The sequence below is a fragment of the Mangifera indica genome, chromosome 1, assembly GCF_011075055.1.
Source record: "Mangifera indica cultivar Alphonso chromosome 1, CATAS_Mindica_2.1, whole genome shotgun sequence".
Lineage (NCBI taxonomy): Eukaryota > Viridiplantae > Streptophyta > Magnoliopsida > Sapindales > Anacardiaceae > Mangifera > Mangifera indica.
The window spans coordinates 28391674-28418824 of NC_058137.1; the positions used below are offsets into that span (position 1 = coordinate 28391674).

At 34.5% G+C, this 27151-nt stretch overlaps 3 protein-coding genes and 2 pseudogenes across 3 annotated transcripts; 1 reads left to right on the forward strand and 4 right to left on the reverse strand.

Moving 5' to 3' along the window:
- The first annotated feature begins 212 nt into the window (after window positions 1-212).
- Window positions 213-8526, forward strand: LOC123221680 (protein transport protein Sec24-like At3g07100). Its single transcript, XM_044644574.1, is given in 15 exon segments — window positions 213-576; window positions 1752-2631; window positions 2634-2917; window positions 3021-3159; window positions 3485-3675; window positions 4142-4249; window positions 4362-4565; window positions 4763-4994; window positions 5110-5259; window positions 5373-5529; window positions 6350-6477; window positions 6616-6938; window positions 7015-7203; window positions 7694-7934; window positions 8123-8526. Coding segments are annotated over 13 exon segments (3162 nt in total). The 5' UTR covers window positions 213-576; window positions 1752-1808; the 3' UTR covers window positions 7928-7934; window positions 8123-8526.
- Window positions 8527-10606: 2080 nt separating this feature from the next.
- LOC123196994 (heavy metal-associated isoprenylated plant protein 47-like) lies at window positions 10607-11176 on the reverse strand. Its single transcript, XM_044611201.1, has 3 exons — window positions 11171-11176; window positions 11022-11100; window positions 10607-10890 (listed from the first exon to the last, which is right to left on the reverse strand). Exons 1-3 carry the CDS (start codon window positions 11174-11176, stop codon window positions 10607-10609), a joined length of 369 nt encoding a protein of 122 aa, XP_044467136.1.
- A 1915-nt stretch (window positions 11177-13091) lies between these two features.
- LOC123197086 (heavy metal-associated isoprenylated plant protein 47-like) lies at window positions 13092-13658 on the reverse strand. The gene is made up of 3 exons (XM_044611282.1): window positions 13653-13658; window positions 13436-13517; window positions 13092-13339 (listed from the first exon to the last, which is right to left on the reverse strand). The coding sequence occupies exons 1-3, from the start codon at window positions 13656-13658 to the stop codon at window positions 13092-13094; spliced, it is 336 nt and encodes a 111-aa protein (XP_044467217.1).
- Window positions 13659-14995: 1337 nt separating this feature from the next.
- Window positions 14996-15729, reverse strand: LOC123197183 (annotated as a pseudogene).
- Window positions 15730-16330: 601 nt separating this feature from the next.
- LOC123210734 lies at window positions 16331-25454 on the reverse strand (annotated as a pseudogene).
- Window positions 25455-27151: the final 1697 nt, after the last annotated feature.

Sequence of the window (27151 nt, forward strand, 5' to 3'; positions counted from 1 at the left end):
ACAAAGATGTTAAATTAATAACTTTTCTTCTAAAACAAAATAATTTTTTTTAATTATGTTTGTTTTATATTTTTAATAAAAAATTCTCAAAAGCTTGATTTCTTTTATACAAAAACAATAAAATTCGGTTTATTCAGATCTTCGATAAAGAAATCCGGGGGTCAGTTCTTTTTCATTAAAAAGAATAGTTAAATATTAAGTGATGTTAAACTTAAACGGGTCATAAGTCAGATGGGCCGGAGCCGCTAAACCCGAGCGTTGAATCGTCATAGTGTGTCACTTGCTCTCTCTCTCTCTCTCTCCTCTTCCGTTTTTTCTTCTCAATTGATCGCCTACTACCTACTTGGTTTTTGCCTCCTCGTTGGATCTGAACTTGGGCCCTCCTCTTTTCTGTTTACACTCACCGTCACCAGTCTCTGCTTCTTCGATCTAAATCGCCATCTTTCCTGAGTTTTTTTTGGTCAGCCTAAACTTACTGCAGGTCCTCTTTCACTTATTTGCCATCTGGGTCTAGCTTATTTGTCTCTACTGAGTCAAAATTCTGTAGCTTTCTCACGTGAATTGTTCTGTGATCAGGTAATTCTCTGAATCTTCGACTTCACTTTTATGTTTCAGTGAGTGAGGGATTCTAGGTTTGATCTATGTTTTTTGTGAACTGGGATTTGTTTTTTGGATCAATTTGTCAATTGGGTACTTGTAATTATTACGTATATATTTGTTATTGTTCTCGTTTTAATGTTTATTTGAATTTGTGTTCGTCCGGGAATTGACGGCTGGGATCGATATTCGATAGTTTTTGAATGAATTTGTGTCATTTAGAGAAATTTGCAATTGGGTGTGGAGAACTGTTCTGATGACTTAATTTACGCATTGAATCAATAGTTTGAAACTTTGTAGGATGACCAGGATTGACCTTTTCGTATTTTAAATATTTCGGGTTATAATACTGCATAGACAGAGAGTTTTATGGTTAAAAAGGTGCTTATGATTTTTTTTTTTTATTGGGAATGGATGATGTTAGCCTTCTCATGTTAACGTCTATTGATCAACGGGTAGTATGGTGCATACCATAAAACTTAGGCTTTTTTTGTTTTTGGGCAAAGAAAATAGTGAGTGGAAGTGAGCCGATTTCGAATGTTGTTTCTAACTCCTTGTCTAAACAGGTAGAACTAGTACACTTTGGGCCCCTACCTGCATGGGTTTGCTTTTGAGCAGGGAATCCCGGGCTCATTTGCTAGGTGTTGGTGGGATGTGACAGTTTGATAGAGCTTTAAAACAAACTAGATTCTCTACTCTACTCCTTTGATAGAGTTTCTGGCGTTTTTGGGTAAGCAGTGTAAAATGTAGTTGCTGAGCAAAGAATGTCAAACATAAAATTGTAGAATTTGACTCTGAAAATTTGAACTCATAAATTGTAGTGTTTCAGCTCCATCGTTTTAGAAATGTGAGAACTGATTATCGTTGGTATTATTATGGGAATACTCAGTTATAAAAAAAAGGGTTACAGCTCAGAAGAAAAAATTTCTCAACTGTTTTCTGTTGATTCATGACTTAGATACTATGCCTTTTCCTTTGGGCAATTATTAAAATCTTATTTTCATGTTTGAAAATTTTTGCTTTCTTTGTTAATAGCCATAATGTGTGTGTCCTCTCTATCATTTAGTATTCTGTCGACACTCATATATTCTATGCCATTTTGAAATGAAAACTTTATTCTGTTTGTCAAATTGTTGATTTGTGTGTTTTGGCAGGTTTAGGTGATGGAAGCTTGATTATAGCTATTGGACCAAGTAATATTAATCAATTCCATGGGGACAGAAAATTCTGGTCGTCCAAGTTTTCCCGTAAGACCTTCGCCTTCACCTTTTGCCTCTGCACCTCCAATAGTGACACCTTTTTTGTCATCCAGTCCTTTGGCTGGACCAGAGGTCTCTAGTTATAGGCCTACTCCACCTGCCCCTCCTCAGGCTACCGGGCCTTTTGTGCCATCTGGACCAGCAGTTGGATCAGATGGCTCTGGTTTCAGACCTACTGCACCACCGAGGTTCAATGGCCCACCAGTGTCTTCTACAACAACAACATACCTCCCATCTACACCAACAACATACATCCCACCCACTGGTGGACCTTTCCAGCGTTTTCCTACACCTCAATTTCCTTCAACAACCCAAGGTCCACCAGCACGTGCTCCGCCTGTTGGCCCACCACTGGTTCAGCCATTTGCTAGTCAAGTTTCAACTCCTCCAGTTTCATTTCGTCCACAGCCTCCTTCAGTGCCGATGGGATCTCCAGCTCAAAGAGCAAGTTTTGCACAACCTAGTATGAATGTTCCACAATCTTTTTCTGATTCTTCATTTTCAGCTCCTTGGCCAAGCACTCAGCCTTCAATTACTTCTGTGGATTCATCGTATCCTTCTGCAAGAGCCACTTTGCAGCCTCCTTTGCCTGGATATGTGAACACACAGCCTAATGCAGTCTCCCAATTGCCAACTATGCCATCTTCTTATCCTTCTTATCGAGGAAGTTACGTACCTCCTCCACAAACATTGGCTTCTTCTTTTCCTGCTCATCAGGGAGCTTTTGCCTCACCTATGTCAGCCGCAACTGCACCAGGCATGTTTTCCCAACATCCAGGCCCCCTGGTGGTGTCATGCAAGGTTTAGCAGAAGAATTCAGTTCTCTCTCTTTTGGGTCTCATCCAGGATCAATTGAACCTGGAGTTGATTTGAAAGCATTACCAAGGCCATTGGAGGGGGATGTGGAGCCAAATTCATTTGCTGAGATGTACCCCTTGAATTGCCATTCTAGATATCTAAGGCTTACTACTACGGCAATACCGAATTCCTCATCTTTGGTTTCAAGGTGGCATTTGCCTCTAGGAGCAGTTGTTTGTCCTCTTGCTGAAGCTCCTTCAGGGGTTAGTTTCTCTGTTTTCTGACAAGATTGAATTTTGATGTACTAATTGGCAGTTATTGGATTTTTCTTTTGTTTTCATCAATATTTACTCTTTTGTTTGTCAGGAGGAAGTGCCCATAGTTAATTTTGCTTCAACTGGGATTATTCGTTGTCGGAGATGTAGGACATATGTGAATCCTTATGTGACATTTACTGATGCTGGACGAAAGTGGCGTTGCAACATCTGTTCTTTACTTAATGATGGTAAGCCTCTAAAATGTCTTAGAAACAAAATTTTGAATTAAGCTTGAAGTGACTCTGTAGCCAACTTCTGTAAGCCATTGCTTGGAATCTTTGATTACTAGTTGGCTTAGTAGAATAATTTCATGTTTGATAATTTTCATGTACTTGATGCTTATTAGTTATGGTTTGTCATTTTTTCTTTGGTTTAAAAGTTTTTCTCTGAAGTTCAAATGCCATGACCTGATATTTTTCTAAATAATGATAATGAACAGAAAGTGGTTGTTTGGTGGTTTATCATTTTCTGGGACAACTGATAGTGGCTAATTGACTTCAATTTTCTGTTCAGTTCCAGGTGATTATTTTGCCCATTTAGATGCTACTGGCAGAAGAATTGATCTTGATCAGCGACCTGAGCTTACGAAGGGCAGTGTAGAATTTGTTGCTCCTACTGAGTATATGGTGCGGCCTCCAATGCCGCCTATATACTTTTTTCTCATTGATGTGTCAATATCTGCAGTTAGAAGTGGTATGCTTGAGGTAAGCACTTTCAGCTTAGGATGTGCTAAAATAACCACAAAATGTTGGGGCTATTTAATCTGAGATTTATATGTTGCATTTTTATCTGATGTAATAACACTCAGGTTGTTTCTCTTTCATTATATGCATTTGTTAAGACAGCTTCTTAGAATCATCCTAAAATATTGGGAATAAATTTTTAGTATATTTTATGATTGTATACATTGCTAGTGGTAGAATAATAGGATTGATCACAGTTGGACTGACTTGGGCATGTCCAGAATCAATAAGGTAAGGTTTGCTTGTAAGAGGCCAAGTCTTGGCTAGTGAATTAATTGATGGGATGAATTATTAATCCCATGGGCTTTTGGTAAGGTTTGAAAGTATATCTGAAAATGGGAATGATGCTAATATTTTCCTCTCTCATTTGGGTGATGATTAATTTGGTTCACATAATCAAACAAAAATTTCTTTGATTTTTGTGCAGGTTGTGGCTGAAACTATTAAGTCATGTTTGGATGACTTGCCAGGCTTCCCCAGAACTCAGATTGGGTTTATTACTTATGATAGCACAATTCATTTTTATAATATGAAGGCAAGTAACTTAAATCATCTTAAAATTGTTTTTTTTTTTTCATGTAATTCTACCATTTTTTCAGTTTCAAACAATTTATCATGCTAAACAAATTCTTGGTTTGACCATGCAGTCTTCTTTGACACATCCTCAGATGATGGTGGTCTCTGATCTAGATGACGTATTCGTCCCATTGCCAGATGATCTCCTTGTCAACTTGTCTGAATCTAGAAATGTAGTGGGAACATTCTTAGATAGCTTACCGACCATGTTTCAGGACAATGTCAATGTAGAGTCTGCTTTTGGCTCAGCTCTTAAAGCAGCATTTATGGTTATGGTTTGTATAATGCTCTCCATTACTTTGAACTTCTTCAATTGATAATTCTTTTCTCCCTTTAAAATTTTTGATAGTGATTTCATTTCCAGGGTATTGTTGCTTTTGATTCACCTTTTATGCCATTTTAAAGTAGTTTGAACCATGATGACCTTGTTAATTCATTCCCTTTTATCATTTCTCTGTCTGTCTGTAAACAGAGTCGACTTGGAGGAAAGTTGCTAATATTTCAGAACACCTTGCCTTCTCTTGGTGTTGGGCGTTTGAAGCTGAGGGGAGATGATGTTCGTGTATATGGGACTGACAAAGAACATACATTAAGAATACCTGAAGATCCCTTCTATAAGCAAATGGCTGCTGATTTGACCAAGTTCCAGATAGCTGTGAATTTGTATGCATTCAGTGACAAATACACTGATATAGCCTCTTTAGGTGAGTGGTTGTTGTTTTGGGCATTAATTATTCCAAGCTATGTGAACTGGAAAAAGTCCTTCCTGAGTTTTGAACTTAGTAGCAATTCGGGTGATAATTTTTTTTTCTCGTATAGGTACTTTGGCAAAATACACTGGAGGTCAGGTATATTACTACCCAAACTTCCAGTCATCCCTTCATGGAGCCAAGTTGACACATGAGTTATCACGAGATCTAACCAGGGAAACTGCTTGGGAGGCTGTCATGCGCATAAGATGTGGAAAAGGTCAGCTCATTTTTATATATGAATGTCTGTTCTATCGAAGACACATACAGTTGCAGTCATTTATGGTTATTATGTGGATGGAGCTGATTCTTTTTTGTCTTTCGTGCTTCTAGGGATTCGGTTTACGTCTTATCATGGAAACTTTATGTTGAGGTCCACTGATTTATTAGCTCTTCCAGCTGTGGATTGTGATAAAGCATATGCAATGCAGTTATCTCTTGAAGAGACGTTACTGTCAACTCAGACAGTATATTTTCAAGTTGCTCTGCTGTATCCTCTTGAGTTAGAAATCAGCATCCATTTGAAATCCAAACTACAAATAGATGCATATGTGATGGCTGTGCATGCTTAAGAAATGTGAAATGATTCTGCTAAGTGAAAATTCTACTCAGTTGGTTTCAATATATAGGTACTTAAGAATCTGATTACATTCCTTTTCACACCCAAAGTATCAATTTTACGTTATAAATTTTGAATTTAGGGTTTGTTAATTTTGTATTTGTCATTTCCTTATGAAATTTTGGAGTCAGTGAGTAAGAATAGCAGAATAAGAAATAGAGAAAATATGCCACATTCTTAAGATTGGCCTACATTAATTATTGCATGTTTTCCTTTTCTTATGAGATAACCTTTTTCTAGCATTTATCTACTTGGGGCTGTTTCCTGTAAAATATAATTTATACTTGATCTTATTTTCTTTTAATTTGTCGACCAAGAGTTAAACCATTTCCTGTTCTGAATACTCAGGATATTGCCCTCCATCCAAAATTTGTGTTAGGTATTAGAATGTCTGTTTTTTAATTTCTCTCCTGTTTGAAATCTTGATTTCTCATATTTCCTCGACTTTTCTGTAAGACATTGATCCTCACTGCTGTCTTACCTCCCTTGTATTCTTGCGTTAAATTCTTATAGTGAGTGATTTTAGTTTTTTGAATAATGAAAGAATAAATCATTTTTTTTTTTTAATTTGTTTGCCTATAATGGTGAGGTAATATTTTTTGTAACAAAAGTGGAACTTTTAATTTTAAAAAATATAAATAAATAAAGAAAAAGGTGTACCACTTATTGATGTTTCTTTGACAATTAAAAGATACACTGCATCTTGTGGAGAGAGGCGTATCCGGGTACATACGTTATCAGCTCCTGTTGTTTCAGATCTAAGTGAGATGTATCGCCAGGCAGACACTGGTGCCATTGTTTCTTTATTTTCTAGGTTAGGTAGGTTGATCTATACCTATGCTAGTACTGCCATGTGTAATCATTTTTTTTTTTCCAGTTGGTTCTTGGTTATATATATGTTGATGAACTCAAAATAATTTTCAGTATATTTGTCAATGAACTCGAAATAATTTTCAGCAATTGAGAAAACATTATCAAATAAGCTGGAAGATGCACGGAACGCCATGCAGCAAAGGATTGTCAAAGCTCTGAAGGAATATCGAAATCTCCATGCTGTGCAGCATCGCTTGGGAGCCAGGATGATATATCCTGAATCTCTGAAGTATTTGCCTTTGTATGGTTTAGCACTTTGTAAATCAACGCCACTACGGGGAGGATATGCTGATGCTTCACTTGATGAACGGTGTGCAGCAGGTTACACAATGATGGCATTACCTGTTAAAAACTTGTTGAAACTTTTGTACCCCAGCTTGATACGAGTTGATGATTTTCTCTTAAAGGTAAAAGAATTTTGTGCATCTAAACTTTTAAAATAAAATTTTAACAGAATTAACAGTTTGCATTTGATATATGCAGCCATCTGGTGACGTTAAGGAGTTTTTAGACAACATGAAGAGGTTACCACTGGCTGCAGACAGTCTAGATTCTAGAGGACTTTATATATACGATGATGGTTTCCGTTTTGTTATATGGTTTGGTAAAATGCTCCCGCCTGATGTAGCAATGAATCTGCTTGGCCAAGACTTCGCGGCTGAGTTATCTAAGGTATGTTATGCCATTTTTGTAGTCCATACTGAATGTTGTCGGTGTTTAGAGTTTAATATACCAACATGGATATTGATCTTGGACATATATGTAGGTTTATTATGGTGGATGATTGATTATTTGATAGACTTTTTACTTGAGTTCATAAAATAAATGAAAGTTGGGGTTTGAATCATGTAGGTTGTGATCATTTGTAACATAATTGATCTAGTGATAATATTGAAGTTTCAAAAATTGAAATTTCTGAAACACTAAAAAGAAAGTGGAACCCATATAAAGTTTAGCCTTAGCTGTCCAGTGTCCCTATATTGTGGCCTTGATAATTTGATCTTTAATTTTGTTTGTTTTGTTTAATTGAATGTTGAAGACTTTATGTGTGTAAACGTTTATCTCATGATAAATCAATTTTCCTGTTTCTCTGTGCCTCTTCTTGATGAGGCTGTAATTGAATTAACTTGGTATTATGTTCTTTTTTAATTCTTTGAATCAGGTTACCCTTGGTAAGCGTGATAGCGAAATGTCAAGAAAGTTCTTGAAGATATTGGAGGGACTTCGAATGATTGACCTTTCCTATTATCAGCTGTGTCATCTTGTTAGACAAGGTGAACAGCCCAGAGAAGGCTTCTTTCTCCTTACAAACCTTGTTGAGGACCAGATCGGTGGTAGCAGCGGTTATGTTGATTGGGTTCTGCAGATACATCGACAAGTACAGCAAAATCCGTAGTACGAAGGTAATAACTTAAAACTACCAACCTCTTTATTGTAGAGGCTGCTTCAAAAATGTTGTTTACACTGGAAGAATGCACAATGATATCCGGAGTTCAAAAATAAATTTCAGTGTTTCTATTGGCATGACTGCCAATTTTTATAAATCAAGTTCTACATTTGGTATCTTCTAATCTTCACTCTAATGCTGCAGAGATACCGGTGGCTTGTTCTGTGCTTCATTGAGAAGATGATATGAGCATTTGTTCAATACCGTGCATAACCTTTGATTTCCACCCCAAGTTCCCTGCAAAATGTGGATGGTCGAGTTGTCGATAATGATCATGTACACTGGAAGGATTTGCAGACGACAATCTGTTGCTTCACTATAGGATAATTTCCTTTTTTTCATAATGAAATGCAGCAGATAAATTTTTTGTTTGGTAGCATAACTTATTGTCAGTAAAATTTTTACTTGTGTTTTATATTTTTAAGAACCCTTAGGCATTTGCTTTCTGTAGAGAGGTGTGTCCCAATTGCTTGACATTGTTCTTTATACTCAATTTTGTTTTGATATTTGAGGCAGCGTTAAAATTGCCTTTCTGGGCTTTGAATGGATATTATTTTTTATAGTATTAGTGACAGGTTAAATCTGTGAAATATGTACCCAATTGCAGATAAAAAAACCAGGGAAAGAAAGATTAAGTAAAGTTAGTTGGGGTTGATTCGAACATATTCGAAGTCTAATAGGGGTTAGCTGAGATAGAGTCTGTTGAACATTTAGTGACGTCGGAGAAGAAGAGTTGTCAGAAAAGGGGAATTGTTGGTGAGACAAGCTTCGGTGTTGCAATGACATCGGTGAAGTGTCGATTGTCAAGTAGAAACTTAACCTCAAGTTTGGTTTGTTTAAGCCGAACAATGATTCAAGTTTGGTTTGTTTAAGCCGAACAATGATTCAAGACAGTCGGAGAATGGAGAGTGAAAGTGGGGGAGTTTATGTTAGTTTTAAAACATTATGGGCTTCACCAGGAGCAAAAGTGTATGGGTTAAAAGTAAAACTAAACCGACCATCATCTTCTCCTGATATCAATTACCCCTGTATTTTTGTCTGTTTAAATAACCCCATAATAGTAAAATGATTACACAGAACCCCTTTCAACTTCTTATAATTACAAACGCACTCCGAAAGAGATCTAGATGATTTTGACCTTGGAAATTCATCTACCCCTACACGGCACCTAACGTCAGGTTGCCGGAACCTGAAGGTCAACGGCAAACCTGGTCTGTTCTTCAATCGTATTCATCCAAGGCTACTAACTAACTTCTCATTTTTGTTCAAGTTCCCCATTTATTTCTTTTCCTGTCATTAAAAGAAATAACATTTCATCTTTCTTTTCATGTAGGGCTAGATTTGATTTGAACTGAATCTAGGGTTGGCTCAAGTTCAGATCAAATCCATAATTTTTTATTTGAGTTTGAATTTGTTTAAATTGATATACTATGTCTTTAGAGTGCTGATGGGACAAATAATGTCATCAACATGGTGAATAGTATCACTAGATGAATGAACGAGTTGCTCTGGAAATGTTGTGCTGTTATTTTGTAGACTTATGAACGAATTGAGTTGAAGAAAATAATATATGTCAACGCATGTGAGTTTTGCTGAATAAATTAACTTGAACATGGTGAAAAATGAACATCCCACTAGCCTAAGGAATTTCTGAATGTTTCATCAAGATCCACTTTTTATGGATCGTATGTACTGATAAATGCAATTCCATTCAATCTGCATTAACATATACTCTTGCTTGGCTTCTAATATATTCACCACTCCCGTGAGTTTTAACTAGACTAGAATTCGATTCTAAACAAGACCTATCCCAAGATTGATTTAAATATAAAAAAGTTAATTCGAAATTGACTAGTTAAGACTTAAATTTGATTAAAAACAATTTAAACTCAATCTTTAATTTAAACTCAGCTTGTTCGATATAATCTTAAATTTGAGCTTGAATAGTTCAAATGGAATCCTACTCTAGTTTTTTAAGTATGCATAGAACTTGATTATAATTTAGTCCACAATTTGAGAATCAGTATTAAGATTCAACCATATGATATTGGCATCACTTAAGAGGCTGAGAATGGTTCTTATTTAATTGGAAATTGAGTTCATTAGAATTTTATATACATATTAATTATAGGCTTACAACTAAATTAAATTCTCTGATTTATTCGTAATCATCCTTGCACGTGACACATTAATTACAGGAATATAAATTAAGGTGAAGTACGAGAAGAACAAGAATAGGCAAGCTCCAGTACAGACAACATCGGCAAGACTTTGATCTTGATCTGAAATTTCTTTTATTTTAATTCGACTTGTCCATCCCTAGTTTCAATGGGACAACATGGAAGCATAATAGAGAGATTCTGTGTGTATGTATATATATATATGGTTTAGAATTTTAACCCAAAACTGGTGAAATAACATGTGGCTTCTTATACTTTGAAGATGTTTTAAGATTATAAAACTCAAATACAAAATCATGATGGGTTGTATGACCAAATAGGATAATATCTTGGCATGCCAAAAATCAATACCATGACAGCAGAAGGTGAAAACTCTTATGCATGAAGAAAAATTTCGCAAACAAATATATAAGAATTACACTCTTTGCAATAAGAAATTATTTAAGTTTTACATGATGATGCAGCGGCCTGGCGGAGGATCATAAGCAATTCTATGTATTTCATACTGAGGTTGATAAGTTTCTGCAAACGAATATGTGATTGGAGTTGGAGTGGGAGCAGGTGGTTTGTCATCTTTCTGCTCCTTTTTCTCCTGCATTTCTTCCACTATTTCCAAGCTCGCATGGCCAAGCTTCCTATCCAATTCCATCGTCAAGTCTGCTGCATCAACTCCATCTCCGATCACCACTACTTTGTCTTTGTTTTCCCCTTCCAATGCCACCGATATTACACCTATATCATATCACAAAATCATTAAGCAGCTTGAAGAACATAATAGTGGGCAACTGGGGCTGTCTTTCATCACTTTTACTGATCAAATTTATTCTAAAACGGATTTATTTAAATATGCATGCTGCACATACCATCTGCTCCGGCGGCTGTCTCCATGGCCTTGGCCCTGCATTTCTTACATCTCACTTGCACCTTTATAACTATCTTTTGCTGCAAAATTAAATCAAATAAACCCTCAAACAAGAAGGAAAAATTATTCATCATGTTAGAGCTTACAAACCTTCATATTTGCCAGCCACAACCACAAGTATTTGACTTGAATGTGTCGCAACCTGATGAAGAATAACAGCTCCTGATTCCTATATATATATGTCAACACAGGAGAAGCCTCCAAATGAGTTCATGCACAAACATGGTCAATTATTTAATATAGTAAAAGGAATATTTTAAGGTTTGAAGAACTCAAGATCCAGATTTTATGGATTTTATGTACAATTATAATGTCCATTCACACCGAGCTAACTAGAATTGCTTGAATTCCAATGAATTCATCACTGTCATTGGTTTAAGTCAATTGTTTGGTATAGATTTTAAGTCAATTATGAAAATAGTATAAAAACTTGGATGATCACATGTTATGAAAACTGGAATGTTTTTATTTAATTGAAATTAAGTTTATTTAGAATTTTATAATTAGCAGAAAAAGGCTTATCTTTCTTTAGTTTATTTGTAATTGTTCTTGTGACATTGTATTTTTATGTTCTTAAAGCTGTTTAGGCAAGAAATTAAAACATACATGACCAAGTTTTGGTATTTATCAATAATTTAGTTCTACCGGAATCTGGCCTAATCTTTCAAGAAGATATACTTAATTTTTGTTTTTGATTTTTTATGGATATGTTTATTGTAATGTTCCTAGTCAAATATCATAAAACATAAGAGACATCATAAATATGTATGAAAATCTCATATTACAAAAAATTAGTTATATAGTAATATTCATAATTAAATCTCATATCGACAAAATATGAGAAATATTAAATATATATAAGTATCTTCTATCGTAAGAAATTAGTTAAAATAGCCTTTGAATTAAAATAAAATCATGACAAATTGTGTTACAATTATTCTATGAGAAATTCAAATAAACCAAATATCATCAGAAATACAATTTACACGGCCATGAATGAGACTTTGCTACAGATCAAAAAAATATTGGATAGATAGGAATTGAGCTTATCTATTTGAGAGAGAAGACTGAAACAATTTTCATTCATAATCAAGAAAATATTTTTTTTCTGAATGAACAAGTTGAAATTATATCGTGTATTGACTTTCTGTATACAAATATTTAACTTAGCATGAAGCCATGTGATGATGCTGAAATTGGTGATTCTCTTAAAGCTGTATCATATTATCACATGGCCATTCCTTATATATTATAGACTGTGACTCATAATTAGGTCATATTTTATTGCTGGTGTGCATCATGCACGATGTCATGTGTATGAAGTATTGCCTCGACTTCCCTTTTATCTTCCTTGTTCTTTTACTGACAAACACGATTATTCACTACTAAATGCTCGGAACTTTATTGTTATATCAGTTCTAAAAACAAGTGTTTTTCATGACAGTGTTGGCTTTTCATATATAAAGGTATTATGCTGATGCTGAAATCTTTATCCTTCTAATGCTTGGAACTTGATATGCCTTGTTGAAGATTATGACAACATCCGCTTCTTGTTCAAGGCAAATTGACGAGGAAAAAATAATATTCCTTATGACATATATCCTTCCTATTCCTTAAATTTCTTCTTGTTGATTACTAAAAATACCGTATCCGACGGGTGGAGAGGATTGTGCCGATATAAACTTATCGTAACTCTCTTCCTTACAGAACGTCTTTTAAGGACAAAAATTGTGAAACTGACAAAGTTTAAAACAAATAATTCATCACTTTCTACTATTTAGAGATCAAGATAACATTATTTACAGACATAATGCGAGGCCCAACCCCTTAATTAATTACAAAATTGTATTAATATAAAAAATCTCGTATAAAAGGATATACTTAGGGGTACATTAAGAAACAATTAAAGTAATGTCGAGGAATCAACGAATTAAACACATTTTCCTATGTACAATTAAAAAACAAACAGGGCTATAAATTTTAGAAAGGGGAAAGGAAGGAATATTTTACATCAAAGAATGGTGCAACAGCATGAGTCAGGATCTCTACACTTTTCGCAACTTGATGTATATGATGCAAATGTATTTGGATTTTCATTTGCCTCATAATTATCTTCAGTTTCCTCTTTCACATCCTCCAGAATTTCTAAGCTTGCAAACCCAAGTCTCTTTCTCAAGTTCTTGCACAATTTAGCTGCATTAACTCCATCTCCAATCACCATTATATTTTCTCTCTTCTCCAATCTAACTGAGATTACACCTATTATCATATCACAAAACACTTTAGATTAACATCAAAATGTGGCAAAATGGTTTGCGTTTCCTCCATTTTCTTATCAAAATTCAACATATATACCATCCATGCTGGAGGCTGTCTCCATGGCCTTGGACCTGCAGTTGTCACATTTTATAACGTCCACCTTGATCGCTATCCTTTGCTGCACCATCAAAGTACTAACATGCATTACAATGAAGCTAACAACAACAACAACCAAAAAAAAAAAAGATCATCTTCCTTGAAAAAAAAAAGGATCAATCAAAGAGACAGATTGATAATGTCATAGCTAGCTTACCTTCATAGTTATTCAGCCTGTGTTTGTTATTGCATAGAGATTATAATGAACTGGCTGTGTCACCTTATGATAAAGAACAAATTAAAACAGCTATATATAGATATTGAATCCAATATATTATGTAAATGCATGTGAGTTTGGCCAAGTTAATGAACTTGCATTGCATGCAAATTAAGTTTCAAGAGCGCAAGATCCACACTTTATGGATTTTATTTACCAATATAATTCCTTTAATACATGTGAGTTGATATAGTTTTGCTTGCTTGACTTTTAATAGATTCAACAGTGTCTTGAGTTCAAGCCAATTTATAAAATTGATTTGAAGTCAACATTTTATAAGTCAATTACCAGAACCAGTAGAAAATTTCGATAGTATCTTGATGGAATCACTTAGAGTTGGGGGAATGATTGTTATTAAACTGTTAACTTAGTCCATTCAGAATTTTGTAATAAGCAGAAATGGTAGATATGTATATATATGTATTTATATATATATGACAACTTAATATATTGTTATGCCAAATTTTAATGCATTGATCTATCAATCCTATATGCTTTTATATGAAACGCATCAATTGTATATTACAATCATAAAAACACATTGGTGGTAAAAGAATATATTTAAACTAATGTTTTCAGAATTGGATTAAATGTCAACCTAGTGGAAGGGATAGTCTGGTTAAATTAAAAATTGAACTATTTAACTGCTTAAAAATAATATTCAAAATAATTTTATATAATTTATAATTAAATATATAATTGGATGAAAATAAACTTAATTTGTTATATTTGTTTAAAGAACGTGAAGGACTAGACATTTTATTACACATTATAGATTATTTTATATATTTTATTCTTCGATAATACTTCCTTTGATTCAAGTATTCCTTTTACAATCTTTGTAAATTTTAGATATGGAAGACGATTATTCACGTGAGTTTATACTGTATTGATGCAAATATACTATAGTAAATAAATATGTGTATTATTTGTGTATTAAATACATTCAAAAGAATTTTTAATTTTCAATAGTAGATTCATGAAAAATACTAAAATAATTATGATATTACTGTATTTTTAGAAACATATTATTGATGATGTGTCGTATTAAATCCGTATATACATTTCTGTACTTTTCCCGTATACAAATTTTATCGGTCTTTTTTTACAAATGTATTTTTCATTATTTATTGTATTACACTAGTACAATTCACATACTGTTTTTTTTTCCATTCCCATATTTACTAATGAGGAAGTATACTTCAGTAAAAATCTTTGCTTTTATTGATTTAACATATGATCTTGATTTGGTAAATGTATATGCATTCCTGTTGAAGCTCTTATTATAAGTTACACTACATATAAATACGGAAGTTTCATACCATATAGTGTGAAGAAGAAGAGGGGAAAAGAATTGAATAGAAGTTGAATTTACATGATTGCACAGGGGCCAGCTGCAGGCTGAGGATCGTAAAAAACTTTCCATAGCTCATACTCACCACTGCCATGATAATAACTTGATGGATATGGTGAGGTCGGAGGACTTGAACTGGTAGATGGTTTTGTTTCTTCGGCTTCAATTTTGTTGTCTTGTTTCTCCTCTACTTGTTCCACCATTTTTAAGCTCGCATGGCCAAGCTTCTTGCTCAGTTGGATTGTCAAGTCGGCTGCATCAACTCCATCAGCGACCACCACCAATTTGTCTTTGTTTTTCCCCCTCTAATGCCACAGAGATTACACCTATATTATATTACATCAGTCACAAAAAATTAAACAATATAAAGATAATAAAATATTGGCAAATGGCTGATTTTTATTTATTATTTTATCAAAATTTAATACCATCTGCGGCGGCGGCTGTCTCCATGGTCTTGGACCTGCATTTCTCACGTGTCACTTGCACCTTTGTGACTATCCTTTGCTGCAAAATTAAATATCAAATAACATTACCATCATAATGAAACACTCTGAACACACCGAAATTTAACCCATCTTCTCTTAGCATCGTCGATGTGGGATTTCCTTAGAGTCCATGCAAATTATAGATAGAATAATGAAGCTTCTTTCTTACCTTCATATTAGCCAGCCAAAAATACAGTTAGGCTATTGTTTAGAGATTCTAAAGAATTGATGTTTTGCAATATGATATGAAGAAAAGGAGCTTCATTTTGAACTTTAAATGGAAAGACCAACACTTGAGAATTTGCCCAGTAAATGTTGCACATGGTGTATATGGAATATTAAGCAAGTTTCAAGAACTGAAGATCCACCTTTTATGGATTATATGAACGACTTCCTTTCATTGACACTAAGCTAATGTAATCTTGCTTTGGTTCTACGAATTGCCAGCACTGTTATGAGTTCAAGTCCATTCAACTGTATAGAATGGATGTGCACGAAGTTGACATACTTTATTACGCTAAGTACATGATGGAAGTTGGAATTCTTCAAGTCAATATATTTTATGAAGTCAACATATTCTAGCTTTAGTTCTAAAAGGGTTTTTGCGAACACACACACCACTTAAGATAAGAACCTCTCCATGGCTATTTCTTTGAGCAGGTATTCTGCCCTTCAGACCACACATACTTTTCTTCCAGGGAACTACTTATGGCCCTGTAGAAAAAACTGCCATTGTTAAGCTGTTGATACTTCTTTTTAGTTGAAAAGAAAAAAAATTAAAATTCATTAACTTCTCAATGTTTTAACCACTGTTCATGTTAGTGTAAGAATAAAAATTAATATTCTTTGTTAGTGAACATAGTTTTGTTAATGAAAAAAGTGCGATGTAACTATGTTTTTACAGTGGTGTCATAACGACCACCCACATGTTCAGAAATTACATGGTCACCAGAGGGATCATCCTCTAGTCTTTTTGAGTATGCATCACTGTCATAATCGTTACTGTCTGATTCATCGTCACTGCTCCATTTTCTCTTCACGAGTTTAGGAACCAAGCGAGTTTCTTCTTTTGCCTTAAACTTCGCTTCATCATTGTTTATCCTTTCAAACCGAACAGCACTAACGTTTCTGGCATTTCCGGCTAGTATCTGCATTGACGACAACAAGAATAACGGTTAAAGCTACTAATAATAAAAAAAAAAAGACTTGTTTGAGCATGCACTTATAAGGATTGAAAGGAGAAGTTATTCAGTGAATCTTGTAGTGTGTTCGGAGTAGGACTCATCAGATTCTAAAATCTTTAAATTTAGCATACTAGAAAATCAGAATAAAATAACATGCTTGAACTAATGGTCAAATGATATTTCACAGGACTTGCAACCACTATAAGTATGATCCACATGTATAAATTCATAGGTTATTTCAAGAATCTAAAATCCGTGGACACCGCTGTCTTATCTTATCGACCAAACCCACGTAACACAAAACATGGTAGAAAAAACAAATGATAGATTGATAGTACTGGGATCTGAAGGTTTACTTACACACAGGGAAAACATAGTTCACCATGCATGATACTAAACAAGGGAAGATATAGTTGATTCTTTTGGTATTGATTACTAGATATGCAATTTAGCCAAGTATTACTTAACTCAATTGTATTTAGGCAAAGCTTGAGCTCAAACTTGATGAGCTACAAGGTTGCAAGCTTGAGACCCTAAGCCCTAAAATAAAACCATAGCCACAATTTTACTTGCTGGATCTTCCATGAGTAAATGTAGCACAAATGGATTGAGACCATACCTCGAGCTTGTAAATTAGATGCTTTTCTTTCAATTCTTGGCAGTCAGATCCAGATTCATCATGTTCTTCGTTTTCTTCCTGGTTTTCCTTTTCAAGGACCACTTTCAAACTCTCACCAGTCCTTGGAATGTATCCAAAGGCCTCACATATAAAACCTCATACTGATGATCCTATAAATTAATAGGAAAGAAAAAGGTAACTCTGTGAAATTAAGCAATCATGGAGACTTAAAACAGCATATAATCAAGTACAATTTCTTCAGTTGAAACATCAGATAGTAGCCCCAATGTGCACAAGGAAGACTATCACGATACAGCTTTTACCCATTGACATCAATGCATAACCCAGTAGTTAAATAGTCTCAGATCAGTCAACAGATCATGGTAAACATATAGTGTATTACTGTGATTAATCAAATTCTTTTTGGCCGTAATGAAATACTACTAAATTATCATAAGAATTACCAGTACTAGTCCCTCAAATAGGGATAAAGGGATAATCTCAATAAAGTTTATCCATCAACAGGTTTCTACAGATGAAGGGGAATTAAGGATGCTTCACAATTATAAATGTGACAGGGTAATCCTGCCACCATAAGTACTTCACGTCCTAGCTAATCAATATACATTTTAACATAAACATTAGAGAGGCATTAATACTGGCATCAACACAGCATTACTTGAAGGAATATCATACCTCCAGCATTTTGATATTTAAGTCTTCAGAGAGCTGATCAATAGATGTATTAGCATCCACATCATCTATTCCCTCTGCTCGCATCACAATGTAGCCAGTTTTTTTCTGGATCTCCTCCTCTTATTGAATGATAAAGGGCAGATAATGCAAATAAATCCATATAATGATGAAAAATTACTGAAAACCTGTATTATGTCTATCATTGAGCAAAGTTATTACAAAGAGAAATATTAACAGTGAGATTTACTTTTGAATCATTTTTGTCAAAGATTTCATCAACAATTTCCTCAACAACATCTTCCAGGGTTAGGCCATCAAAACTGAAGGTCAAAAGTACTATCTGAGTTATCCAAGTACATACCCCCACAGTTCCACCAGACTCATTTAGAGCAACAGCCATATGAACTTTCCTAATGCGAAACTCTCTGAGAAGATTCCAAACTGACATTGAATCTTCAAAACCAATAACAAAATCCTATTAAATTCAGACAGATGATATAAACAACTGACTCACATAAAAAAAATAATACAATAAGTTTCATTTAAAAAACAAAGCATCAACTCAAAATTGGCCATAAGGATTACCAGGCACGAAGTATGCAGGTTTTTGGGCGATGTCCCCACTGCAGTACTTTCTAGGAGATCCCCCTTCAAAATTGAAAGATAAAAAATTCTGCACACTATGAGATTGTTGCATAAAATCAATAAGAAACGTGCTACTAACCTAAGAGAGGGAGAAACAAAAATAGAAATCCCCTGACCTTCTGAGCATAATCCAGCAGATCCATTGCGTAAGCAATGCCCACAATATTGTCAACGCGTTGCTCAAACACAGGAACCCTAAACAACCATCCTCAGACTTCTTCACTGTTTTGATATGCAGTCACTGAAACAAACTACAAGTAAGAATTAGTTTACCTTGAATACTGATGAGTCACCCACAAGTTGTGGAAATCAACAAGAGTGGTACTGGCATCAATTGCAACTACATCAACAAGAGGCGTCATCACCTCTCTAACGTGTGTATCCTTTATCTCTAACACATTTTCAATCATATCCTGCAAAGAAATTCTTAAGAAAAGAGCATTTGAACCATAAAAACAAATTCTTGGAAAGTTTTATATAATTTCTTGAGGTAATAAGCAGTTAAAAAAATCACAAATAGATGACAATACTTTGTAGGTAGTAAGTTCGTTTTAATAAAAAATGCCCCTTTAGCTATAAAAAAAAAAGTGAAATAAACAAAATGAGCCATATCAACTTGGATAAGGACAATTAACTAGTCAGCAATCTATTCTGCCAAGAAATGGCAAGAAGGCAATAGGATGAAGAATAAAATTCATGGCTTTACAGATTTCTCTGATTACCACAGTTCGGAAACTAAACAAGATTACTTATATTTAATGTCAAAACATGAAAATAGAAGAAAAATATAATTAGTTAATTTTACTACCTGTTCTTCCTCCTCTATTGCCCCACTCAACTCAGCTCCATGCAACATCAGCTTCAACTCATCTTCAGTAACATATGGCTCACTGATTAAAAAAATTTCAGAAATAGATTTATGGATTGGAAAAAAACCGATAAGAGAACATTACTTAGATAAACTAAGTAATGTTTATCTAAGTAATGTGGGGGGGGGGTGGGGGGGGGGGGGGGGGGGGGGGTGGGGGGGTGGGGGTGGTGGTGTAGGGGCGGGGGGTGCGGTGGGGGTGGTGGGGGTGTGGTGGGTAATGGGATTCAAGGTCCAGTTCCAAATGCCATGTTTGAATTTTTGAACCTCTCTTCTGTTGACCTTTCATTAAACAACTTGAGTGAGATTCTGATGTCTGAAATGTTTCAAAAACTTGAAAAACTCCAAGTAATTGTACTTTCATATAATAGCCTACTAGAATTAGCCCACAATACTCTCAACTTCACCTTGCTGAACCTTTGGTTTTTCAGTTCCTCTCATTGCAGCTTAACTGGATTCCCTTATTTCTTAAAGAATTCGAGAAATCTGCAATATTTGGACATTTCTAGCAACAGAATTTATGGTCAAATTGCCCAACATGAAACAGAATTGTGGAGGAAACTGTACTTCCTAAATCTCTTTCAGAATTCCTTTACAAGTTTTGAGCAAAATCCATCCATGATAAACCTGCAATATCTTGACCTTAGATCAAACTTGCTTCAATGATTCTTCTTTCAGTTGCAAACAATAAACTCTCTGGACTGATCCCTTCATGGTTTTGCAGCTTATCATCTATTCAATAACTGGAATTATTTAATATTAGCTTGAGTGGACCTATTACCCAATGCTTTGGCAAGTATTCAATTCAACACGCTACATCAGATACATGGTAATAAGTTGGAGGGACCATTGCACCCTTTGGCTAATTGCTTGTGGTTGGAAGTGTTTGATGTTGGAACTAACATGATTAATGATAAATTTCCTGAATGGATAGGAAATCTTCCATATTTGCAAGTAGTTGTCTTGAGATGTAATAGATTTTATGGTCCCATTGGTGATCCTGATACAAGTTCTGTCTTGTCTGAGTTGCAAATCCTTGACCTTTCTTACAATCAGTTCACTGGAAATCTGCCAACAAGATATCTTGAAAATTTTAAATCTATGATGCAAGGGGATAAGAATAATGTTGCACTCAGGTTTTGGTTCATATTATTCTATTATTTTCACTTTGAAAGGAGCTGACCTAGATATAGAGAGAGTTCTAATCACTTCATAGCTTTGGATTTGTCAAGCAACCAATTTCGAGGGTTGATTCCAGAAGCCATTGGAAAGCTTAATTCACTCATAGTCTTCAACATTTCTCACAATAATCTAAGAGATTATGTCCCATCATTAACAGGAAATTTAACACAACTTGAGTTATTAGACCTCTCTTTCAACAAGCTTTCAGGAGAAATTTTTAATCAATTGGCAAATTTATCATTTCTTTCGGTATTGAACCTTTCTTACAACTTATTATGAGATCTATACCTCAAGGAAATCAACTCAAAACATTTCCAAATGACTCCTTCATCAGAAACCCCGGGTTGTGTGGTCCGCCATTGTCAAAGACCTGTAATAATGATGGGTCACCATCACCAATAACAGCAGACAATGCATAGAGGTTGTTTGATTGGAAAATCTCTTTGATGGGTTATCGATGTGGATTGGTGTCAGGAATATCCATGGGATATATTGTATTCGCAACAAGAAAACCACAATGGTTTGTACAGATGGTTGAACAGTTGCAACGAATGACTGTGAGAAGGTCGAAGAGAAGAAGAAATTAGTATGTTCAAGTGTATTATTTTTCACTAATCAATTGTAACAGAATGTCCTGTTTCTTGAAATGCAGAGGGAGTAGCATGTATCAGAATGTCATGTTTCTCTTTCCAAAGGAGGCCTAAATTCATCTCATCACCTTCGCAATTCATATACACAAACATCTCTAAGGGTGAATCTCTTTCTCACCGACCAATACACAACACACTAAACCCTTCTTTTCAGAGTTTTTTGTTGTGGAAAATGCAGAAAATTAATGTAGGGTGTGGAGTTATGGACAGAACAGATTGTTGTTGAAGGATGTTTGATCCAAAGTTTCTCAGGTTTTGACAGTTCTTAATTGCAACTGTTGAAAACGAAATTAAATGAATAGATGATAAGACAAATTTGTGGTTATTAAACATTCTTGTATTAGTCTGAAATGCAGAAATTGTCCGTAGGTTGATGCAGTGAGGATTGAGCTAGAGGACTCTGATACAATACTCAACAATTTCATACGGTTTCCAGAATGTAAACAATTAATTTGATGGAAAGAATGCTAAGAGAAAGGAGAATGAGCTGAATAGAACAATGAGAAGAGTTTTCATTAATCGAAAATATCCATGTCACTCAGTAAACAAAAATATTTATGAATACAAATTCCATCAGTTCTTAATGAGTCATGACTTCATATTAATTTTCTACTTTAAAGTAAAGTTTCCTATGACTGTAAATGTTAATGAATGTAAAATAAGAGTATTAGATTATATATTGTTATGTTGTTTGATGAGATTAACTAATTTAAATAATGAAAAGAAACCACACGACAGAGTCCACCCTTCAACATTTTATTAAAGGATTTATTACATAGCGATTGACAGCTTGTATGGAAAAAAAAATACACAAGATTCAAAGCAAGAGAAAAAAAAAAATACTGCATATTATCAACAAGCTAGTTTGCACTAATACTCACCCATGAGAACTTTTTGAATCAATTAAGTGCTTCTTCTTCCACGTTTGTTGTTCAACCTTCTCCCCTTCCTAGGTTGCCTTCTTTCAACAATCCTTATAACCCATAGAGGCTTTCCTGTTGAGAACACAAGATATCCCATCGTAACTCCTAATACCATTCCACATCCGTAGCCAATCAACATTGCTTTCCAACCAAAACCATTTGAAGATTCTCCATCATCTGATTTTGAGAGTGGTTGTGGTGTCTTCTCATAAGTTTCACATGTGTTTGACAAAGGAAATCCACATAATGCCAAATTCCCATCATATGAATTGTTTGGGAAGGTATCGAAATGGTTGTCTCGAGGTATGGGTCCACTGAGATGGTTTTTTGACAAATTCAGAAATCCAAGAAAATTCAATTTGGTCAATTGCCAAGGAATTTTCCCAACTAACTTATTTGAAGAAAGGTCTAAGGATTCCAAGTCACTCATATTCCCAATAGATGGTGGGATACAACCTATTAGGTTGTTTTGAGAAAGATTGAGAAGACGAAGAGCATGAAGCTTCCCAATTACTTCTGGAATCTCTCCATGAAAATTGTTATTTGAGAAATCAATAGTAGTGAAAATAGTGATAATTTTCACTAGTTGATACTCAAATCCTTTCCAAGTTACCATCACAGAATCTTGATAATAATTCTCACCCATGTATTGCAACCTCCTCTCAGCTTCACCAAAGTCCATCATGGCAGTAAGACTTTTGAAATACCTGGTTGGCAAAAGACCACTAATTGTGTTGTTTGAGAGATCAAAGATTCTCAACTTAGGAAAACAATTTTTGGTATTAGAACAACCCCAATTAGAACCGTGTAATTTGTTGGAACGAAGAACCAACACTTGTAGCTCTGGAAGATTTCCTAACCAATGTGGGAACATGTCATTTATCTTGTTATTTCCAAGATCAAGAACTTCGAGCCTTGAACAGTTGATCAATGATCGTGGAATTGACCCTTTCAATTCATTGTTGTTGAAGTTAAGGGTCCTATAGTTGTTTCCCTTTGCAAATGTTCTTGGAATGGAGCCATTAAATCTATTCTTCCGCAGATCCAACACATGAAGACTACTAATATTCCCCATGCATTCTGGAATGATACCACTTAAACTATTATTTGACAGATCTAAAATCTCAATGAAGCTCATATTACAGATCAAGTCTGGTATCTCCCCAATCAAATTGTTGTTCGACAGTGAAATTATTCTCATGTAAGGCTGTGGAATTGGAAGCGATCCCTGGAGCATGTTAGAATGAAGGTCTAGATATTGAAGATTTTTCCATAGAAGCTGGATTGTGCCTGTGAGAGAGTTGTGGGAAAGATTTAGCCCGGATAAAGTATCCTTTCCAATCTCTAACATCCAGTTTGGTATGTGACCATGGATTTTATTTTCAGAAAGATCTAGCTGAGATAAATGATCTAGTCTTCTTAAGAAACCTGGGAATTCACTGATGTTGCAAGCAGATAAATGCAAAGATTCAAATTGAGGAAATGATGAGTTGACATTGAATCCGGTAGTGATCACATACAAATTGTTATGAGAAAGAGAAAGGTACCTAAGGTTTTTGACCTTTGAAAACATGTGAAACTCTGTAATACCACTTAAACTATTTGAAGAAAGATCAAGGTATTTTAGACTCACAAGTTCAGAGATTGAACTTGGGATTGGGCCAGTTAATTGATTACTTGACAAGGAGAGATAAGAAAGTTGTGATGAGTTAACAAAACAAACTGGAATTGGGCCAGTGAGTTGATTACTCGACAAGTCTAAAGACTGAAGTTTTGTTAAGTTGGAAAAAAATTCAGGAAATTGACCAATAAAACTATTGTTCTGAAGATGTAAATCATGAAGATTGGCAAGGTTTGAAAAAAATGATGGTATTGGGCCAGTGAGTTGATTATCTGACAAGGATAAAAACTGAAGTTGTGTTAAGTTAAAAAAAAATTTAGGAAATCTACCAATAAAATTGTTGTACGAAAGTGATAAATCCTGAAGATTGGCAAGATTTGAAAGAAATGATGGTATTGGGCCAGTGAGTTGATTACTTGACAAGTGTAAATGCTGAAGTTGTGTTAAGTTGAAAAAAAATTTAGGAAATTGACCAACAAAATTGTTGTATGAAAGAGATAAATCTTGAAGATTGGCAAGATGTGAAAGAAATGATGGTATTTGACCATTAAAATTGTTATATGAGAGATCCAAAGATGTAAGTTGTGTAAGGTTTCCAAGTATTGCAGGAACTGATCCTTGTAGAGTGCAGTTCTGAAGACCTAGTTCCCTCAAGTACAAGAGATTACTGATTGAGTTTGGTAACTGTTCCGACATGCTCATGTCAAAGACATACAAAGACTTGAGTGGTGTACTCCAATTAACTTTGGGAAAATTACCTGTTAAGTTGAAGTTACGTCCTAATGAAAGGATCTGCAAATTTGGTAGGCGAAAGACATCAATTGGAAAGTTCCCTTGCAATTTACAATACCATAGGCTTAGAGAAGTCAGAGAGGAAGATAGATTCTTCATTGAACTAGGCATGATGGAGGACATGTCCACAAAATCAAGAACAAGGTCTATTAACATCGTCAAATTTTGAACTAGCATTTCAAAAACTGGTCTTTCAATTCTCACAGGAAAACTATAAATCTCAAAATAGTTTGAGGACAAGTCTAGTGTAACCAATTTAGACAAATGTGAGATCTCAAATGGAATGTGACCACTAAAGTTTGAAAATGAGAGATTTAGGCATGTCAAACTGGTCATTCGACCAAAATCAGGGGAAATTTTAGAGAGTTTAAAATCATTGAAAGCTAGATTGAGTGTTTTCAATTGAGGAAGAAGAAAGAGGCTAGTGTTTGAAGGGATGTTTCCATAAAGCCAACTACAACTAAGATCGAGGCCAATCACATGATTAGTCACTGAATCACATGTGACCCCATCCCAATAGCAACAATCAACATCCTCTTTCCAAGACATCATTTTTGGATAAGAAATGACATGCCTATTTTCACAATAAGAGGTAGAAGTATTTTTGAAGGAAAAGAGTTGTTTGAACTGGAGTAATGCAACAGTCTGGTGATGAGAACAAAGTGTTGCACAAGTTTGAGAATAGAAGAGGAAAAATTGGAGGAAGAGAAGTTGATAAGAGTATGTTAGACAACCCATCTTTACTTAATTATGGTGAAATCACAAGAAGATGTATCATTATATATAGAAATGAAAAATGGAGGATCACTACATCAGAAACTAATTTAAAGTCTTGGCCAACCATATGTAAACTTCTTATAAATTACTAATGTCATTTTCAAAGGGCATAAGCATCATCCTTCATGTAGCTTTCAAAATTTAAGTGCCAATTTATTCAAAATAGGATGAGAGTAGATCCCACCTGATAGCTTAATTTGGGCCTAAAATTACGTTGAGTGAGAGAGGGTGAGAAATGTCGATTAAGATTTTCTGGAATTAAATGATATAAGTTTGTCACTAACTTTTTTTTCTTTGTTAATTATTTTGAATAGTATAAAATAGTTAATTGTTTGGTGTAATTAATATTTTATAAAAAAATAGAGATTATTACAAAAGTAAGTTGTTTTATAAGATTATTAAATATAAATTATTATTATGTTTGATAAAGTTTAATATGTATTAATGATTATTGTATTTAATTAAAATAATAAAAAAATACTAAGTATTATTTTACTTAAATGCTTTTAAAATATTTTCAATTATAAATTAGCATTGTAATTGATTAAATTATCATATATTATGTTAAATATTTGATTTGTGTATTTTCTAAAATATATAAGAGTTATTTTACGTTGTCAATCTAATTAAATTATTTTTTGAAATCACTAATAAAAGACTGAGATATATCTTATGCAGAAGTTAATGATGTTTAATGTGTTTGTTTTAACTTTTCTCTTCTCAAACACATCAGTATACTTGGTCAAATGAAAAAAATTACTAAGTCCATGTGAGTTGTTCACAATTAAGCTGATGCAGTGAAGAATGGGGAGTGCATGACTTCTCCAATAATGAAAGCAAAAGTCCAATTTTGTCATGCATGGAAGCAAAAGTCCAATTGTAGGGCTGGACTCGAGCTCGGGCTCGGCTCGGTTGAGCCCGAAAATAGCCGGACTCAGCTCGGCTCGATCGAGCTGGCTCGGTAAATTTTTTTAAAAATTTTTTTATATAAAACGACATCGTTTTGATCAATATATATTAAAAATGATGTCGTTTTGATAATAAAAAACGAGCCGAACCGAGCCGAACCGAATCGAGCTCGAGCCGCCTATATATGAATCGAGCCGAGCCCGAACTAGTTGCAAGCCGAGCTCAGTTCGGCTTGAATCTAGCCCTATCCAATTGATTACAACTTTTGAAAGACAAAATAAATTGATAGATGATATAAATAATCATGAAGATCGGGGTAGAGGACTCCAATAATTTAATCAGCACAAGTTCTTGGTCTACCGACAAGAAAACAATTATATGTCTCCATTTCGTTCAATCACACGCAATTTATGTCTAATATGTGGTTTAGTTTACATCACATTTTTCTTCTTATTTTGTTGAATTTGTGATTTCAGGCATATTGTCTACGAAAATCATCATTCTTGTGAACTTGGTAAGAAAAATGTAAACTCATGTTTTGCTTAATCTCACTTTCTCTTGTTCAAATATATATTGAACCTATATATAATACTCTGCATACCACTATATTATATGAATATAAATGGGATAACAATATTTGAAAGTATCGAAGTGTCTTTTTTTAATATTAAAATAGTGGATCTTTCAAGTTTTTCTATTGAAATGAGTAATTTCACTATTTTTTTTATTGA